We start from the raw sequence: 20,335 nt of genomic DNA, 5'->3' as shown, positions 1-20,335 counted from the left end.
CGGAAGCGGCGCTGCCCGGGCCGCCGTATGCGCCGCACGTCCCGGTGGCCGCGGAGCCGGCGCCGGTGGGTGCGCGGGTCCCGCTCGGAGCGGGGCGGTCGCGGCCGCGCGGGGAGCGCCGCGTCCCGCACGCCCTCCCGCGGGCCTCCCGGGATCCCCCCGCGGGGCTGCGGGCCGCGGGCGCGGCGTGCGGAACCCCCGGGACCCGCCGGGTGCAAGGCCCCGTTGTTGGGCCTGGCGGGGGGATGGGAGGCGGCCGAGGGGGGTGTGTGTCTATGTACATATAAGTGTGTGAGTGTGCGTGTACATGTATATGCGCGTGTGTGTGCAGATATACGTGCGTGTATGTGTATACACACGCACCTACGCGTGTTTGTATGGGTCCGGGCTACCCCCGCCGGAGTTAACCCCCGACCCCCGGTTTCCCGCCCTCCCAGAGCTGGAGGGGACGGACAGGACGGCGCAGAGAAGGTCAGAGGGCAGGCGGAGACATGGCGACCGGGGCAGATGTACGGGACATCCTGGAGCTGGGAGGCGTGGAGTCAGAGAACACGGGCACCATCAACAAAAAGGACATCATCAACTCGGATAAGGTGAACTGCAGTGCCCTGAGCCGCTGCCGCGTGATTTCTGGGCGCTCACTGGCCTTGCATGTGGTGGTTGGGGTGAATATTGAAAGAAAAGATGGAATAAAGTGTGTGCCTTCTTAGTTACCTGTGCCATGGCATCTGGTGGGGGATTTAAGCTGGGGCTGTGTAAGCGGTGTCCTGCTGAGCTGGGCCAGGCCCCAGGACATTCTCAGCTGTCTCTAAAATTCTCATTTTGTGAAGTATCTAGCCCTAAAGCAAATAAAAATAATGTGACACGGTCTTGTTTTAGAAGAAAGAAAATATTGTCTGACTTGACTGAATGACAGAAGTCTTCCAGCCTGTGTGGGGAAGTGTGTGGCTGGGGTTTGGGATGACTGGGATGCATTGCCTGGGAGAACGTGGCAAGGTAGTAAGCTCTGTTAAGGATGTGTGACCTGATGTGCTGCATTCTGTGTGCCAATGAGCTACAGTATCTTGTTGTCTTCTGTATTTTAAATTTGGGTAAGGTCGTGGGTGTCCCATGTTTTGCAAGGTGTTGGGAAGGTCAATTTAGGAGGAGTTATGAGATGAAGAGGTGCTTTGAAATGAGCCCAGGGAGCTCTCTGGTACAGAGATGGTCTGATTTGAAGTAAAGCTTGTGTATTTAGAAAAAAAAAATCAAAACAAAACTAAACATACCCAGCCACCCTATCCCTAAAAGCACTTCCTGGCTGTCATTGTTTGCCTCCACTGAAACGTTTGTGTCTGAAGAGGAGCACTGTGCTTTCACTGCCTTGCTAGGGCTAGGGCACACAATAAAATTGGTGTAATGGAAAACCAGTGAGCTTCAGTCACTTAAAGGCTGAAATGTTAAAATTCCCTGTTATCAGCTGTGTTGGTCAGCAGTGTGTGCTGAGCAGCCTCTTGGCTGGGTGCAGCCTGCAGAGTTGCCACTGAGTGTTTGGAGTTGTGAGTTCTTTGATTTAAAAGTGTTTGTGTGTTAGGGAGCAGAGGGCCAAAGGAGTACTGGTTGCTGGCTGTCTCTTTGGAGCAGGGACCAAGATGGTTTTCTCCTCAATTTTGCTATAATGGGAAGAGAAAGGAAGGGAAGGTGCAGTGAAAATGTTTGGGAGAGGTGCAGGAGGCCACTTGAACAAAACATTCTGAATTTCTACAAAGTACAGAAACCAAGCCAAACCAAAGGTGTGACCTGTTATCACATGGAGAGTGCAAAGTTGCTAATAACAGTTCACTCAGGAAATAGATCTGTTCCCAATTAGAAAAGAAACAGATTGATGTCTTGAAATCACAGGAGAACCATCAAGTACTTTCCAGTCCATTAGTGACTGAGAATGTTAAAATAAAAATTACTAGGCATAAAAACATTTAAATCAGCACGACCAAGTGATTTGTTCTCAACTCCTAAAAGAGCTGGCTGAGCTGATCTCTGGCCTGCTGATATTAACTTTTAATAAATCTGGGAGCTTTGGGGGAATTCCAGAAGGCTGTGTTCATACAGGGTGTGTGGTGACCTGTGGGTAATGCCTTGGTTGGCTTTACATTGCTCCTGGGCAAAGTGATGGACACACCAGGAGAAAGGTGTTTGATTAGGGATAAAAGGTGCTGATATAATGCGTGTCTGTCATGAAGTTTTATGGAAAGCAGTTGTAGTCCAAGATGACAGGGACTTATTTTTTCAGTGGAATCTTGAATTTGCATGATAAAGGTGACTGTATGAATTTAACACAATTTATGATGCAGTGTTAGTTTTACTACTGAAAAATATTCTGATGTAAAATTTGGTAGTGATATGGTAAGCAAGTATGTGATAGTGGTGACTGGGTTATAAAGATAGTACAGTTAAACCAAATGCTCAGTCAACTTTTTCCTCTTAAATGAAGTGTAACTTCTTAATGTGGCTGTTACTGTACCTACCTGAATCCAAAACTGATCACCTGATACAGCTGATTACTGATAAACTTGTATATGGGTGTGAGTTGGACTCTGTCTTAAAGACCATCAATTCTGTTAAGGGTTATGGGGCCAGGCTGAGTTGTGTACATTGAATTTCTTTTACAAAGAAACTGTCAAAAGTTGTTTGCTGTGTAAATGGGAGAGCAGAGCTGGGACTGGAGGTAATACTGGGGGTTTTGCTAAGGGGCTTCTGCAAGGGCCTAATCACAGATGGTAAAAACTGAAGCTGGGGCAGAACAAAGTGACAAAAACTAATAAAAAATGGGAAGACATTTCTTACTATCTTCTCAAAAAGGTAGAGAATCACTTAATTAAATGTATTAATACCTCTGAGGGAGGACAGTGCTCGCCTAGTAAGAAAAGACTTAGTGCACCAGCCCCTGCAATCTACAGCCAGATGTTCAGCTTGGAATTTAAGTGGGTTATCAGCAAGAGCAAATGTGGGTACTGGTGAGCCCTATCACTGCAAGTGGGTACATTTTGTCTGTCAGTGTCTTCCACCAGGAATAGGCACTTTCCTGGAGAAATTCAAGGTGTCTAAAACCAGATAAAAGTAAAAACCATCACAGGGCACCAGGTTATACAGCTTTAATGTCCCCTCAGGAATTTGTACTTCTGAATCTAAAGTGCAATTCTTTTGTTTCAGAAAAAATCCAAGAAATCTTCAGAGACATTGACGTTTAAGAGGCCAGAAGGAATGCACCGAGAAGTTTATGCACTTCTCTATTCTGACAAAAAGTAAGAGCACACAGTCAGCTGTGCAGGCTGTGTGGGGTGGCCTTTCGGTGGCAGGGCAGAATCCTCTTGAAACCAGGGGCAGTCTCTCTTCCCAGACTGATTCCCTTTTGTGCTTGGCCCATGCTTGTGCCCTTCTCTTAGTCATGGACAGTGTCTGCTTTCTCTCTTCTAAATTTGAGGGGTTTGCTTGATATAGGAAATTAATTAGATACTGGCAAAATAGTCTAATGCAGACAAATGAATTGTATCTAATTCTTTCTTAATCTCAACTGGGAATAGTACCTGCTTTTGTATCTGCAAAAAGAGTTCTGAGCCTGAAATCTCTTTGGGCTTGTCTTGGGCTGCTCCTTGCTTCTCCTCACCAGCTCCTTTCTCCACCGCAGGGATGCGCCTCCGCTGCTGCCAAGTGATACAACTCAGGGTTATCGAACAGTCAAAGCAAAACTGGGCTCCAAGAAAGTCCGGCCTTGGAAGTGGATGCCTTTCACCAACCCAGCCAGGAAAGATGGAGCAATGTTCTACCACTGGAGGAGAGCAGCAGAGGAAGGGAAGGATTACCCTTTTGCCAGATTTAATAAAGTAAGTGGGAGCACTCTTAAAGAAAAGCATATAAATAGCAGCTGGAAAATACCCTTCAGTCAGTTTTTTGGCTGTCCAGACAGGAAGTTGGTTGTTTCAACAAGTGAAGGCTGAGTTGGATTTGGTAATGGCATTTTGAATTGCTGCATGACCTGCAGCCATGTGACCGTGGACTGATGTCTCCAAATCATTCAGGTGAAATGGGCTTTGTATGTGGTCAGAGCTTGCTAGAGACCCCCAGTGTTTCAGGTGTGCAGTCATGGATTTGGTGAGGAGGATTTGTGATATCTACCTCTGTTCCTGACCAACATCCTCCCCCTGATTACAGGCTCAGGGTAGTAAAAGGTATTCTATTCTGAGCGAGACATAAAAGTCATAAGTCTTGTTATTTTGCTCAGTATGAAAAAAATCGCTTGAGCTTCATGGCCAAAAAGGTGGCTTGCAACCTCTTGGCCAGATTCCAGCACAGATGCTGAATTACTTTGCATTCCCTCTGAAATTGCTCTTGTGGTATCAGTGTGGTGCAGTCCCCCGTTCTTTGCGTCTTACATTAAATTGTCACAATGTGTTGTTGTAATCTCCTGCTGTCTTTTGTCCCAGATGTATCTGCTTTGAGTGGCTGGGCCTTTCATGTGTATGCACAAAGAAAACTACATCAAGATTTATACTTCAAAGTCAGGACCTCCAAAGTTAGGAAGGAGCGGTGTTAGGGTGCTAACATAATGTAATTTAACTCCCTTCATGATGCAAATCTGAAAGAGTGAAAAAGCCGTGTGCTAACATGATTCCACAAAAGCTCTGCTTGTGTGTAACCGTATACAATATTTTAAGTTTGTAACCCACAGAGCATCAGCTCTAACAAAGCTTGGCTTCCTGCAGAGTTAAGTGGTTGGTTGACCTTATATGTTAGAAGGCTCAAGCTCTGACTGATGCTTTTCCTCTAGCTGGGACATTGCTAAGAGCCTCCTGTGGTATCTCTGCTCTGATGTCTGGGGTGGAAGTCTGAAGTATGACTCACTTAGTCGAGGCACCTACCTGGCTGTCTGAGTGAAACTTTGTGAAGCTAATTGTCTCTAAGACTCTACTGCTGGAACTGGTTTTGGCTGAGTTCAGCTGAGTTTATCAGAGGGGGCCATACATCACATATGGGTGTTTTAATGATATGATTCTCGTTTCCTTAACTTTATCAGGTACTGTGAGCTGACAGACAGAAGAGCCTTCAGCAAGGCTGTAACCTTTAGATTAGTGGTACAGACCTCTGCCATCTGCAAATGCACAATTACATAATATCAGGAGCAAGTTGTTATCCTGTTGGTGCTGTAGTTGAGAAAGTTGAAGGCACTGATGAAGAGTTTTGCAGATATTTGCTTTATCAGAGAAAATTTACGTACTTTTCAAGACTCTTCCATGGGTATCTTCTTACATACATGATACCTCTGCCTGAATCTTTCTCTCCCCTTGGCATGAGCCTGTTTTGCTATGTAGCCTGTCCTGTTGATCGCTCGAACTCTTTAACCAAACTCCTGGATTACTGCTCAGTTGCTTTCCTTTTTTCCTGTGTTTTCAGTCTCCAATACAATTCCCTCCTCTTTGTTGTGAGATCCAACATGTGAACTTGGGTTTCACCAGGTACACTGAGCCTTGTTTCAGGGTATGAAATAGGAGTATAAAAGCAGTTTTTAGAGCAAAGCCCTCTCTCAGCCAATATTGGGGTTTTTTGGCTACCATCAGTAAAGGCTTAGCGAAAGAGTATGAGAATGGGGCAGATACATATTTTTCTACCTTCTGGTCTTTAGCTTAAGGATTTCTTAGTTTGAAATTTGTGTTTAATAATTCTTGCTAGGTGCATTCAGGGCAGAAAGCTGCTTTGTGAGTAACCTATGCTAAGGAGTTCTTCAGGTTAATTTATTGTAGTGTGCGAAGGTGCTTTTTTCTGCTCATTTCAAACTGCTGCCTTGAGGTTTAGTCCCTCTGAGATCTTGTGTTACATGATGCAGTAAATTGTCCTTGATGTGTTTTCTGTAATGTGACATGCTCTCCTGTGCACTCCCTTGTTCTCAAATATCCTTTCTTTTGAAATGGGTGGACTAGGAGTGAGTGTTCCACTTATGAGAGCATGGTGGATTTATGTGGGCTGTTTTTCTCTACTTCACTCATAATTTTTACTGTTTGGTTTGTATTTTCACCTCTCTTAGGCATTGTCCTGATGTTTTCAGAGAACTATCTTGTAGGTCCAGGTTCCTGAGCAGTTTCAGCTAATTTAATACTCATAATTTTGTGAGTTTATAGTGTGAAATGTTGGACTGAGAGAGGTTTTCTGGGCCATTGAATCCTCCTCTTGGCTCTTTCAGGTCCTGCCACAATCCCGTCCCTTTTATAAACTGTTCAAGTTCCTTTTGAAAAGCACTTGGCTTTTCCTGCCCCTATGCTTCCTTGGGAAGCTCTTCTAGACTGTCTTTGCTCCATTTCATTTTCAGGTTAAATTTTCCATGTTAAATTGGCATTTCTTTGCAAGTCAATTTCTTTGTTCTTATTTCAGTTGTTCTTTTCTTCCCATGAGTATACCTTTCATTTCATTTAACACACTTGAAGCCTGCAGATTCTCTTTCAGACTTTCTTTGCTAGGCTGCAGTCTCTTCCAGTCTGCTGTGGGAAGACAAGCTCACCACCCCATTACTCATGCTCTTCTCTGTACTTGTTTCATTTCAGTGCATCTTTCCTGACCAGGGATCAGTAGTGTTGTAGGTGGTATTCCTGCCAGTATTCTTGTTGTGCAGTTGAAACAGTGCCAATTTCTACTTCAAATCCCTCTCAAGGGGTCATATTTGCCTTTTCATGTTGCATTTGAATGTATAGTCAGCCTGTGGTTGGCTCAAGCTTTCCATCTGTTCCCACCTTCTGATTTCTCAGTGGTTCTCACCTGAGCAGCCATGAATGGGAGGTGAGGAAGTGTTTTGGAAGTCTTTGCTTTTGTTGCATTCTCTTGTCTGATGAGGCATCTGCCACCTTCCCTTACATCCACTGCAGGAGGCCTTGCTGGCTCTTCTCATGTGGATGTGCTCCTCTAGAAATTATTTTGTTTCATGGTGTGTGTGGGACATCCTTACGGTGTCTGGGAAGATGGCTTTGCCCCAGTGGAAGTGGTACTTGAGATCTGCTTCACCTTTGAGTTTCTGTGTCTAAGTGATAGAGGAAGGGCAGTAGACCTAAAGAAGCTGTTATTTGGAGGCTCAGAAATGCTCCTCCAAGCTATATGGAGTTCATGAGGATGACTTTCTTGGTGACAGGACACAAAACCACAGAGATGTTGAAGCACATTTGCTGCTTGGATGCACAGAGTTTTCTTCTGGAGGCAGGACTTCCTCAGGCTGAGCAAAGTTTTGCTGCAGGAAGAAGGGAGTGAGGGGGAATAAGGGAAGAAAGCATAGGCTTATTTACACTTTTGCTTTACCACATGTTAGGTTTTTCCCTAATACAGTAAGTATTTTTGCTGTTTCTTTAGTACTCATGTGACACTTGTGTTCTGGATGGAGCCCTTGCAGAGCAGTTCCAGGCTGGGGGACAGTGTGTGGGCTTGGTCTTTTAAGCACCTGGGACACTGTGAGAGCTGGATCATTTGGCTCTGTTATCCTGCTGGGGAAAAGATCTCTGGGGAAGGGAGGGACAAAGTTATTTGCCAAGTTTATGGCCTTCAGTTGTACACTACACAGTCTTTCAGATCTTCATGATACTGTTTGCACGGAACATGAAAGAAATAGTCTGAGTATCAAAGCAGAAGGTGTGCTAAAGGCTGGGGATTACTGCTCCTTGCCTTTCCTGTTCTTCCTGTACAAGTGAGCATGTCCCAACCCAAGTGAAGAGTCAACTGTCAGAACGCTTTGTGCCAAGGTATTGGTTTTGCTGTATGGGAGGAATGCAGGGAGGCTGGCTGAACCTTGGTTTCACTGTTGTGTTAGCCTGAAATTTTGAAACCCATGGTCAGGATGTGGGTTGCTGACCTCTGCCTGTGTCAGCTATCAGAAATAGATTTCAGCCTCTTAGGCAGTAGTTCCTGGTAGGCTTCCCTGAATGTCACATTATGGCCTTGGGATCACACATTGCTTCATATCAAGTCCTCTGTGTGCTCATTATGTTTCCTATCAGGACTCATTGCTCAGGTCCTGGCAGCCCCCTCCTGTCAGTGCTGTGCTCATGCTCTTGGCTCAGGTGTCTTGGCAGTGAGGAGGGCAGTGCTGCAGGAGAGCTACCACGGTTTTCTCTTCCCTCCACAGACAGTGCAGGTTCCTGTGTACTCGGAGCAGGAGTACCAGATGTATCTCCACGACGATGCGTGGACCAAAGCTGAGACAGACCATCTCTTTGACCTGGCTCGGCGCTTCGATCTGCGCTTCGTGGTCATTCACGACCGCTACGATCACCAGCAGTTCAAGGTGAGTCCTGCGGGCCAAGTCGCTGCTAGCGACCTACTGCTATGGCATGGGCAGAGTTTTCTGCACTTGAAAGACCAAATTACCCTTTGTATGAACTTCATTAGGGGAGAATAATGAATTATTGGCAGCAAGGAATATTGAATTTCCAGCAAAAGGCATTGCTGCTTGCTTTGTTTGTAATTAAATCCACTGTGACTTGTTCCCATTCCTTGTTGTGTTTTATTAGAAAGTTAGAAGGTTTGCATCTGCCAGGAGAACAGCTCGTTGTTCCTTGAAGATAAGGCACCTGGGGAGTTTATTTGAGCAGGCTAGGTGTTTTGGATTTCAGTCTAGGCCCTTGGAGAAGGGTCTGTCAATGAACCCTGTGGGCTGGGACTTCTCTGTGGTGCTGCTCCTGATGTGTGGTCTGACATGGTGCAGGTTTCCATCATTTCTGCTGTGAAACAGGAACCATCAGCAGTCTGAAATTGCAACCCTGGTGTCATGATTGCCAATCTCTTATACTGGTTCTGTGCCTCCTGGTTACTTAGGGAATGATGTGACGTCTACAGCACAACTCCAAATGCTGGTTTTGTCATCCTCTGAAATGCTCACATGAAGAGCGTGTAACAAAGTAAAATAACAAGAATATGCCCAGCTGAGCAGCCCAAATGTCTTTTGTGCTTGGGTTAATGGAACACAGCTCAGACTTCATGGAATCACGGGCAGTGAATTGATGCGGCTGATACTTTCTTGGCTGTGATGTGAATGACCATTGTCTAAAGCAACTTGGAGACCTGCACATTTGTTGCAGCTTCCTGCTTGCAGGTTTTCACCTCTCAACTCTCCTTGCATCCTTTTATCTTCAGTGCTTGGGATGTATTCACTGCTGTATGATCTCTAAACCCTCAGCACTGTTTTGGTGGGTGTTTTAAAGCAGTAGCTGTGAATCGTGACAGTTAATTCATGCAGCTCACTGAGAAACTCCTCCTTCCCTGGCGTTCCCCTGGCACCTGCAAGGGTCCCTGCTGGCCTTCCTCCCAGGCGCTCTGTCTTGTACTGTATGTGACATCTTCAGTCAGTGGTCCTTAGGTGGCTACTGCGCAAGTTTTTGCTTAATTCTTCTCAATGTTGTCTTCCTGTGATGTCTTCCACAGAAAAGGTCAGTGGAGGACCTGAAGGAACGGTATTACCACATTTGTGCCAAGCTGGCAAACATTCGTGCAGCTCCGGGCACAGACCTAAAAATCCCAGTCTTTGATGCTGGCCATGAGAGACGAAGGAAGGAACAGCTGGAAAGGCTTTACAATAGGACACCAGAGCAGGTAACTCGGGGAAAGGAGCATTGCTTCTCCAGAAGATTGATACGTTGAATCAGTAGGTGTATGGTGTGGGCCAGAGGGTGGGAAAGGTAAAGAAGGGCTGGACAAGAAAAAAGCAATGCCTGAGTACATCTTTTGTTGTTGGGTTAATGTCCGTTTCTGGAGTTTAAAAAGACAATAATTGAGAAATCTGACTCTCCAGGAGAAAGGCCTACATGAGCAGAGTAATGGTCTCTGGTAAGCACCAGGACCTTCTCAGTGACACTGACTATTAGTCCTCTGATACAAGCAAATTGTCAGTGTCCTTATGGGTACCAGAGTCTCTTGGGGAGAAAATTACTTATTTGAGAGTAAAAATTCTTTCCAGGAAACATTAAAGACTAAATCTGCATCCTTAGTTCTCTCTATCTTGAAGCTATGTAATGGTCCTACAGTTTAGAGATCAAGAAAATGTGTTCTCCACAGGCTGGGAGAGAGAATCCTTTTCAGTTAGTTTCTTCCAAGGAGAAGTTCATATGTGACTTGTTCTGCTTCTTCCCCCCGTTGACAGGTGTCAGTACTAGGCATTGCTGCCCTGGGTTCTATATGCTCTGTCTGGGGAGGGGAAGCAGCTTTTCACAACACTGCATTTGCAGCCACGGTATATTTGGGCTTTTTAACCCTTCTGTCTGGGCTTTTGGTCTCTGGAAGATGGGATTAATAATTTATGGGTTGTTGAAGGGTGCATCATAAATGTCGTGATACAGTACATGCCAGATTGTAGAGTGGCACTGCTGTGGGTACAGGGTAGGGTTATGGAGTGTAACATCCTCTACAAATCCAAGAAGTTAGACAGGAGCATAAAATCATTCCCGGGCTGGCCCAGGGCAGAGCTGTTGTCGGTAGATGGCCCCCTTGCCTTGCCAGGCCTCCTCTGCTCTCTGACTGCCCTGACGTGCTCTGGTCTGCAGGTGGCAGAAGAAGAATACCTCATCCAGGAGCTCCGCAAAATTGAAACCAGGAAGAAAGAGAGAGAAAAGAGAACCCAAGACCTGCAGAAGCTCATCACAGCTGCCGACACCACCACTGAGCAGAGGCGTGCTGAGCGCAAGGCTCCTAAGAAGAAGCTACCACAGAAGAAGGAGACAGAGAAGCCTGTAAACATTTCTCTCTCTTTCTTTTCCCCTTTGCCCTGTTTATCCTCTGGCTGGGTAACATGTTTTCTGCAGCAGTCCTATGGGGATCAAGCCCATTTGGGGTGGGGGGAGTAACTGCTGGCTGCCTTCTGGCAGATGTTTTTTGATTACATCTTTGGAAGGCAGATTGGTGTAAGGCAGCCATTGTCAGAGTCCCCTGATGTGCTCTCGGTCTCTCCCTCATTTGAAAAATGCTGGTTTAAATCTTGTTTCTCTTTCCCTACCTGAGAAAAGGGATGAAATAATGCCAGCTATTCATGCATCATGACAGGGAGAAGCATCTGTCTCCCTGCTTCTTCCAAGTGTATTCTGTTACTGCTGTGTTGGCCCACAAACCCATTGTCTTTCACCTGCCTTCTTTGTCTAGTTCAGGTTTTCCTCCCCAGCTCCTGGATCTCAGCAGCATCTCCCCAAGCTCTGTATATGCCCCTCTCCTGATCCTTAACTGTGATCAGAGCAGCCCTGCTGTGGGACTCTTGTATTCTGGTAGCTATTGCTGTTTCTCCATGAGCTGAGCTGCAGTCCAAGGAGCCCAGAACACAGCTTTCAGTTCACATTTGATGCTACCTCAGTTTCCCTTTCTGGAAAGAGAAGGACAGCATGGGCTGATCTAAATTCAGCACCTTCAGTAGGAAAGGGCTGTTAAAAAAAATCTCAGATGTTTCCAGTGAGTCCCTGGGAATTCCTGTCCCTCCACCTTGTGAACAAAGAGTTCTTGTGTCATTTTTCTCCAAAAGATTCTGTACAGAGAGGGGGGAGATTGAGTTCTAGACAGTTATTGCTTGAAGTGTGCCTAATGGCCACCACTTCCTCAAAACACTCTTTTGGTGTGTCATGTTCCATGTGTGTCCCTGCTGTGTGATGAGTATAATATCACTGGGCACCTTGTGCATGGAATTCCCTTAAGGGTTGTTCTGGGAAAGCTCAGCCATGGCTGGCATATCTCCCTGCAAAGAAAGCAGTTTGTCATTGATGGTAATGAAAAAAAGAGGGCTGGAAAATGGGGCTGCAGAGATGCTGAGGATGCCAAACTGAGGGAGTCCACCCCTAAATTCTGGCTGGGGCCTGTCTGCAGGCATGTTGTGCATAGGCACACCAGGGTGGGCAGAGAAGCAGCTTCTGTTGTTGCACTAGCATCATTTCAACCATGACAGAGTCCATTAGGAGTCAATTACCAACTATAGCCAGGAAATGTTAAGAAAAAATTGCATTTTAACTAAGAATTTGAATCGGGAGCTGCATCAGCATCATTTCAACAAAGGAAAATCATTTAGCAAAAAGTCAATTGAGGTTGAAGCGTTTACAGCATGTACAGGCTGTAGAGGCACATGAGGCAAAAGAACCCATTTAATTGCTTATTGCTGAATGCAAGTCAGAGTTGGCTTGGCTGAGGCAACAATGCTGATTTCCCCACACTGCTTGTGTCAGGGTGTTCAGCAACAGGCTGAGGGCAGAGTTCGGGGAGTCTGGAAGGCAGCCTTCATTCAAAGGAGGCAGAGAAGATTGGGTTTTGATTGCAGCCTTGTTTGTCTCTAATAATACAAGCAGGGAGGCTGTATCCTACCAAAGATCCAAGTGATCTCTACAAGTTCATTAGCCCTGCTGGTAGTTAGAGAATACTTTTTCCTTCATGGTCATGTTTAGGAATCTTTTCCCAGGTCCTCTGTTTATTGGACAGACAACAGGTAACTGAAATAATCTTAATGCCTGGCCATGCAGAGTGGTTTGCAGGGTGCCACCTCAAGACCAAGACATAGAGATAGTTGACAGGGATGTGAGACTTATTGATAGGGAACTTGAGAAATTGAGTCACAGTCCTTCAGCATCTTTTATGATCTTGGGGTAGCCCTGGCTGTCTCAGCCCTGTCTGGAACAAAGAAAGAGCAAGCTGCAGAGCCTCTGTGCAGAGAAATCTAGGAGCAGCAAGGGAAATGCTGTCTCCAAAGAAATGATGAGATTTGAGGTGACTTAGTTTTGGAAAAACCCATTTATGCATGTGTTTTGCAGAGGTTGTGGTTATTCTTAGCTTGAATCACAAGTATTGCTGACCCATTTAGGGGACCACAAACCATTCATGCACAGATAGCCTGGTTTAATTGTTTAAAAGTCTGCTCACCTTTTGCTTTGCTCATCAGCATAGATTTATAAGGGATTGCATTTTTTTTTCAGTTTCATTGAAATGCAACTATATGCTTTATGGTTAGCAGCAGAAGCATTGGAAGTTTGCTGCATTTTAATGCTGTGCTTAAAATACGAAGTAAGAAAGAAAACTGTCTAATGAGTGGACAAATGGCAAAACATGTACGAACAGCAGGCCTCCCTGGGAGGGGGCAGTCCTTGCATCCTCATTAGTTGGCTCATGTCTGTACAGATCAGAGGTTTCTCAGCTCATTCCTTAGAGAGTTTACAGTCTAAAGGCAAGATTTAGGGAAGTCCTGGAATGTTTTGATCAGTGAAATTGGTCTAAGTTGGATAAGGATGATACTGTGCAAATATGTATGAATAGCATGTAGGGTCAGGGTTGCTGTGTGTGTGGATGTAAGTCTCTGTGCAGAGCAGTGCATTTAAAACAACTGACCAAAAATGTTTGAGCTTTCCAAAGATGCCTTGAACTGGAGTATTTTTCTCAATGAATTGCTTGGGATTTTCCCACTGAACCCCATTGCCTGGGATTTTCCTCTTGCCTCAGCTCTGGCATGTGGCCGTGGCAGGTGGTTCTCTGTCATAGGAAATAGTGTTTTCCCTTCAGATAGTCTCTGTGTGAAATCTTGTGTTTCTTGTGTTTCCTCCATCAACACATCATGTTTCGATCTCTTTCAGGCTGTTCCTGAGACTGCTGGCATCAAGTTTCCTGACTTCAAATCTGCAGGTGTCACGCTGCGGAGCCAGAGGGTAGGCTCTTGTCTTGTTCCCATGGGACCTCTGTTAAAGTCTTTCACTTTGCCTGGCTCTCTCCTCATCCTTTTATAGCTAAAGAAAGTCAAGTTCTTGCCTCTAAAATAAGAAAGGAATTCCATAAATGTGGAGACTCAGAGACCTGGAATGCTGGCTCTGTGGAAGCCAACTCATTGCCTTGCAGAGGCACCTGAACTCGCTGGTGTTTGTCACCAGTGTTCCTGCTCTGCTATTAGACACCTGTAACAGAAGCAAGTGGAGCTGTCTAGTCCAAACAGAGCTCACAGGCAGAACTAATGGACCCCTTGGAGCACGTGTGTTACTAGTGAGAGGTTCTTTTGGAGTGGTTTGGGCTGGAAAGGACGTTAAAAATAATGTACATTATTTTTACATACGTACATACATACATTTATATATACATATATAGAAAAAAAGATAAGAACTGGATGTTCAGGGTGTGTCTTGAAAAAGCAGAAACACATAGAATTTTTAGCCTTTCTATTTACATTATCTTAGAAAATTTTTTTTTTGGAAATGCCCCTCTGTTCAGTCTGTTGCAGGGATACTCCCAAGTAAAGAACTTGCTGGTTTTGTATTGCTTTCTGATATCAGCAAGACTTGACACCTGCCTCTTAGCCACAGGTCTTGGTAACTTAAGTAGCTTTAAATAACTTAAACCTGCTTGGTCAACTCTATGTTTTCAGAGAAGTTTTGATAACAAAATCCTGTGCATAAACAAGTACTTTTTGCTTTTTTCCTAGCCAAAAAAAAAAAAAAAAAAAGATTTTTAATTGCTTTATTATGGCAAAGTTGGAAAATACATTCCTTGCCTGGCATCCTCACTTGGCATAGTAAATTTAAAAGGCTGTTTTTATGGAATGTTCTTTTGATACAAGAATGGTTTCAAATCTTGCTGGCTGTTAATAGAGATGTGTTTGGGATAATGCTGCCTTGGTGTCCTGGTGCATGTGTGTGTTAGAGGTGGGATGCCTGAGCAGGGTCACTGCTGAGTGCCCCTTCAGTGTACCAGTGCCATTATGTGCAGGATACCTGTTTGAGTGAGGGGCTGCAGCCTTGAGGAAATCACAGTCCAGAGACAAGCAAGGCTGCAGTGCAAGTGTTGAGATTTATTGAGACGTGGCAGATGTGTTCTCCAGCACTAAGATAAATAGAGTAATTTATGGAGATTGATTTGGAATTTGAAAACTAATAAGTAATGGTTGATCTTTTCTATTTTTTTACCCCCTCTGGAAGAGAAGCTGAGCAATAACGAATCAGTGATGGAACCAGCTGGCAAAGCCAGCAGCCTTTTTGTGCACCAAACAGGCAATTCAAATCCCAGCCTTCATGAAAATGGGTGCTACATGCTTTTATCTGTTCCCTTTAATGCTCACAAGATGCAGTGCTAAGCTGAGACATGGCAGTCTGATTCAGCAACTTTTAACCTGCAGTATCCAAGCTCCTGGAGTGACCTAGAGCAACTTTCTATGTTCTTGAAAGTTTTAAGGAGATAAATGCTGTTCTTAGAATTACCAGTGGTTAGTGAGTTAAAAAGTTGATTCATCACTGATCTAGGGTGAAAAAACCAACACTTTGCTGTTTGGAAGTTTGAAACCTACCTCTAATCCAGAAAAATGAATTCATTTGTGGCTTTTAGCCAGTCACCTTTCCTTTTCTGAGCCTTCCCTGTTTTTAAAGCAGGAGCTATTAGATTTACTTGCTTCACAGATGCATGATGAGGGGAATTAATTACATGAGGTCAGTACAGGCCTTTTGAACTGGTAAGAGGTGCTGAAGTGCCAAATGTTGTGGAGTTGACAGTCCATGCTAATCCAAATTATTTTACTTGTGGGATTTATATGGCAAACCCTCTGAACTCTAGTGATGTGGAATTGATCAGGGTGGAGGCTGACTAGGACTAAGTGGGGAATTGGAATGAAGTGCTGGAAATTCATACTCTGGCAACATCCAGCATAAGATGTTTTGCCCTTAGCACTTTGAAAAATTATTTCTAAAAGCTTGTGCTGTCCTGCAGTAAGTTCTTTTGCCTGAAGACCTAAAGAGTTCCTCACCTAAAGGCTTCTGTTGTCCTCCTTTTATACTTTGCTGCCGTGCTTTACGCCTTCATGGTTAGGTGAAGTTGGATTTTGCAGTGAGATCAGGGCTCAACCTCTGTCATGTGTGAAAAATGTACCATATCATCCCCAGGATAATAGCACTTATTCTTTGATTAGAGGGTTTTTTTTCCTGAGGATTTACAATTACTCTGGAATCTGAGTTAAAATTAATTTATAGAAATGAGTCCTTGAAGAAAAAGTTAGGAATCTGTATTCAACTTAATTTGTTCCCAGTAGTTTTTATGACAATAGCCATGGCTCTTCAAATTCCCCCTATCGTTACAGCTTACACGATCTTATGGACAGGCTGAATTTGAAGCTTGTTTTTTTTTTTTTTTTTTCCTGTGAGGATTAATGGTCACTTACAGCCATTATTCTTCATAACTGAAAGTTTCTCCTTCAGCAGACGCTGAAGAGTAATCTTCTGCTCTGACTTCGACAAGCTGCCTTCTATCAGACTGGCCTCACTCTCCCATTGTTCTCCATGGGACTGTGGCCACAGGAAAAGAAGGCTACAGCCCCCATGTCCTTGCCCTGCGTGGGATTTCCCTCTGCCTCCTGACACACAGACTGCAAGTTTCTCTAAGGCACTGTGAAGCTGGGCATTATGAAAAGCTTCCTCTTAATTCAAGGCAGCGTATTGCCTTGGTGCCACTGAGAACAGGAGGCAGTAGCAGATGTTTGGAAAGGGGGTGAGCCTTCCAAGTGTTTCTTCAAAAGATTTTTAGACCTTTGCATTTGATGTTAGTAAAACAGTGTTATGAAAATATTATCAGAAGTGTATTATTAATCCCAAGCATTACTTCTGGAAAACTCTGCTCAGCTGGGAGGTCAGACAGCCAAAGAGCCAGAGGAGAAGAAAGATGTGTAGGGGATTTGAACTGGGAAAAGTGGAGAAAAGGCTAAAGGGAAAGCAGGGAGCTATAAGGAAGGAATGCTTTGCTGTGGATCTGCCTGAAGGAAAGGAAGATGGAGCTGTTGAACTTGGATCTTTTCCAGGATCCAGACGAACCAACAGTAGCCACATGTTTGAGATCTGAGCATGATGTTGCTTCAGTAGGGCAGAACTGAGTTTGTTCTGATTTCACCACAGTGTTTCAGTACCATGTTATGTTCAGCTTTCTTTTAAATTCAACCTTTATTGTGTTCAGAGCACTTGATTTTGGCATACTTAACATCTTTGCAGTGTGTTTTAAGCTGTTCTTCTCTCTCAGCCCTGTCTGTGGATTTTAACTTAGGATTTTGGTAATGCTTTTGCATTGTTGCAGCAGTGCTTTTAAGAAGGAAGGTGATGCATGGAAGATGTTTGTACCTTCTCTGCATGTTGAGGTGTGTGTCTGTGTCCTTGCTCTGTTGTCATGGGTTTGGAAGCAAAGGAACCGCAAGAGAGTTGAGTGGTGTCTCATCTGGAACCAAAACAAAACCCTGTGATGAAAAGATGTTTGGAGAATTCTCAGTCTGCAGAAAGGATTGAAGGGTGCTCCAGCTTAGTCATTCAAAGCTGGCCTCCTCCCCTCAGAAAAGGCTTCCAGCCAGCAGCCTGGATCCATCTGCTTACGCTGAGATCTTGTAGACAATTTGCCAGTTGAACTAATTAAGAAAAAAGTAAGGGAAGGAAAATTACAAGTATAGCTTTAGTACCCATTGATTCAAATATTCACACTCACCAGCTTTTAAATATTTAGTAGTCTTCTGAGCACATTTTTAGCCCTGATTAATGAGTAAGAATTTACTGTGGTTGTGTAGGGAAAGCATGTGTATGTGTTCTTCCATTTTTTTTCTTGGAGTGAGAACTATGTGCTTCCTGGAAGTTCAAGGTGAATATTTCTAGAGGAAGATGGGGTTGTATGTATGTCTTTAGACATGTTTATTCTCTATATTTGATCTAACCAATAATTGAATGGCCAAGCAGGCTGGCTGTTTACCCTGCATTGGAGGCTGCTGGCTCTGTTCCTTCCCTATCATTAATGCAAACCCAGACCTCATTGGCAGTGAACATGTGACACATCTGTCTGTCCTCCTGTGATCAATACTGTCCCTTCAGAGGTTCAGCTTTTGGAAGCAGTTCCATAAAATACCAGTTATTCTTATTTGGATTTGATAAATTTAATTACTTGAAGCAATTAATTATTTATTTGCTTTGTATTGATTGCACTCTAAGGCGTTCTGACATCAATCTCATGGAGCTCAGCACACCCTTATTAGGTGGGGAAAGTTTATGTTTCCAGGTCTGAACATCCCATGGATTTAGTTGGCTGAGATGTGCTTGTTGCTTCTGCCAGCAATTTTTCATTAGTGAAGTTGTATGTTCTGCACTCTACAAGAGAGTGGCTGGGAGTAATTTCCATGGGGAGTCTGACAGAGGTGTAGAAGGAAAGTAGTTCTCTCATTTCTGTGAATAAAACTTATGAAGAAATGATGCAGGCTGGATCGAATTCATGTTGTGGCATTGCCATCTATTTGTTGTATTACATGCCCTTTAATTAGGGCCAAGAGAGTGCTGGTGCATTTCCTAATCAAACTCCTGTCTGTAGAGAATGAAATAAGATGAAAATATTGGTGTAGTTATTTTTAAAGAGAACTGCGAAGGATACAAAATCTTGAATGAACTAGAGAAGATGAATCCAACACATCTTTTCCTCCATTCTTGTTTTTAGCTAAACCAAAAGGCACATAATGTTAAATTGCTGAAAGAAAATGCATCCATCACCTTTTTTTGTGGAGGCCACTGATGTGGGAGAGCTGGACCAAAGATTTAGTAAGTTCTCAGGTATAAAGAGAGCACTCTGGGTACAGGGATGGCATCACTCTGGTGCAGGAACAGGATTTTTAAAATAAATTGCACTTCTGGAAAGGACACACCATGTTGCTCCTTCTGTTGAGTCATCCAGTACCAAACAGTGTTCATGCAGTATGAGGTCTCAGGGACCCTTGTCAGTCCTGGATTTGAGAAGCTTTTCACTACATTTGTGTGCCCATAGTGACACAGTCTTGGGTGTCATCCATCAGCCAGTTTTATTGTGTGTAACATGTGCAGAGCTCCATATATATCACTTTTTTCTTTCATTAGTGTAACCAATATAATGATCGGGCTGTAATTAGTCACTGCGGTTGTTTGTATTTGTGTAAGTGGAGATTCAGTTAAATTATTTAAGAGAAAAGCAGCATCAATTCAAGACTAGATGCCTGTGTTGCTACACTTTCCTGTGTCTGATCTGGAAGTTTACATAACGTTCTTGTACTGTGGTAGAATGTCCTTGGAATTCCCCCTCCTGTGGCCTGTCTTAGGGCTCTCCCTGCAATCACAGCACACATTGCTGTGCTCTTGATTTGTTTCTGTCAGATTCAGCTCCGAGGCTGCAGCCATTTCCATTTTCTGCAGCCACCTCTACAGGTCTCAGCTTGGTCTCCATGCCTGAAGTGAGAGGCAGGGGTAGGACTATCTGGGAATCTGCAGATCTGCTTAAAGCAAACTACTGTAGTGTCATTCTGGTAATGTGCTTTTAGCATAAAATACCCCCCAGTAAAAATGTCCTGTGCAGTTCTTTCTTCTGCATCATGTATTTTCTTATTTTTTCCTACACAAACACTTCCTGTAGTCCTTTTGCATTAGTTTTATAGGCTTGCACTATTTTTAAAGCAAAAGGAATTTAAGGACAAGGAATCTCAGGATTGCTAAGTGGCTGATAATACTTTGCTTGCCAGAGGATGTCCATCTGCAAAATGGCAGGCAGTCCTGGCAAGGTGTGAGTTCCTCTTGTCTTCTCAGGTGTCTTGTTTCTTGTCATAGCCTGTGTGTCAAACAGGGAGGAAGCTGGTGCTGTCCAGGTTCTCAGCCATCATTGTGTGGATTCCAAGTAGCCCTAGTTTAAGGCCACTTGCGCTGTTTCAAACAATCTGTACCACCTTTCCAGGGGACAAAGAGTGGAAGAGTATAAAAGCCTTGAAGACCCTTTTGCCTGCACTGGTGAAAATGCTTCATGCTGAGACATAGATGCCCCAGGACTCTGGTTCCTTCAGGAAATCTTAGCTTTACCCCTTGAATCAGTGCTACAGGTGAATAATGAGGCATTAATATTTATAGCATCCGTGAGCTGCTTCTTTGGCGTGTGCTTAGGTGTGCTGCGCCTCTCTGGTATCTGTTGGTCTCCCTCATCTTGACATAGCCTTCACTGGGTATATTCCTGTCAAACTGGTTTAATTTACTAGGAGGATGCAAGTAGAGAATTTCTAGTTTTGCACAACTGATTTGGGAATTTGTGAGATATGTCTAACCACATCCAAAAATCCCTTAAATGACCATTTACATAAGTTCCTATAGAAATGTTTTCTTTTTAGAAGATTGGTTTATTTGGCATTAAGCCAAATAATGATGGAGCAAGTTGATGACCATGTGCCACTCCAGAGAGATGTCTGTGTATTTAATGTCCTGCATAGCATAGGAGAGGTGGCAGAGTGGTTTTACTCCTTATTTTTCACCTGTGCAAAATCAGACAGAAGACACACTCTGTAGCTGTAAGCTGGGGCAGAGGCAAGCACGTATATTCATTGAGACAG

General features: G+C 44.1%; 1 protein-coding gene across 2 annotated transcripts in view; it reads left to right on the top strand.

The window, feature by feature from the left end:
- Positions 1-20,335, top strand: part of DMAP1 (DNA methyltransferase 1 associated protein 1) — a 29,022-nt gene continuing 8,687 nt past the window's right edge. The window contains exons 1-8 of one of the 2 annotated variants that reach the window (XM_063407239.1): positions 1-65; positions 438-593; positions 3,190-3,281; positions 3,665-3,860; positions 8,132-8,290; positions 9,427-9,594; positions 10,542-10,727; positions 13,587-13,658. In XM_063407239.1, the coding sequence (XP_063263309.1) occupies positions 492-593; positions 3,190-3,281; positions 3,665-3,860; positions 8,132-8,290; positions 9,427-9,594; positions 10,542-10,727; positions 13,587-13,658 (975 nt within the window). In that variant the 5' untranslated portion in view covers positions 1-65; positions 438-491. The other variant, XM_063407240.1, reaches the window with a different exon arrangement.

This window comes from Prinia subflava, chromosome 10, assembly GCF_021018805.1.
Source record: "Prinia subflava isolate CZ2003 ecotype Zambia chromosome 10, Cam_Psub_1.2, whole genome shotgun sequence".
Classification (NCBI taxonomy): domain Eukaryota; kingdom Metazoa; phylum Chordata; class Aves; order Passeriformes; family Cisticolidae; genus Prinia; species Prinia subflava.
This window is presented reverse-complemented; position numbering and strand designations above follow the sequence as displayed.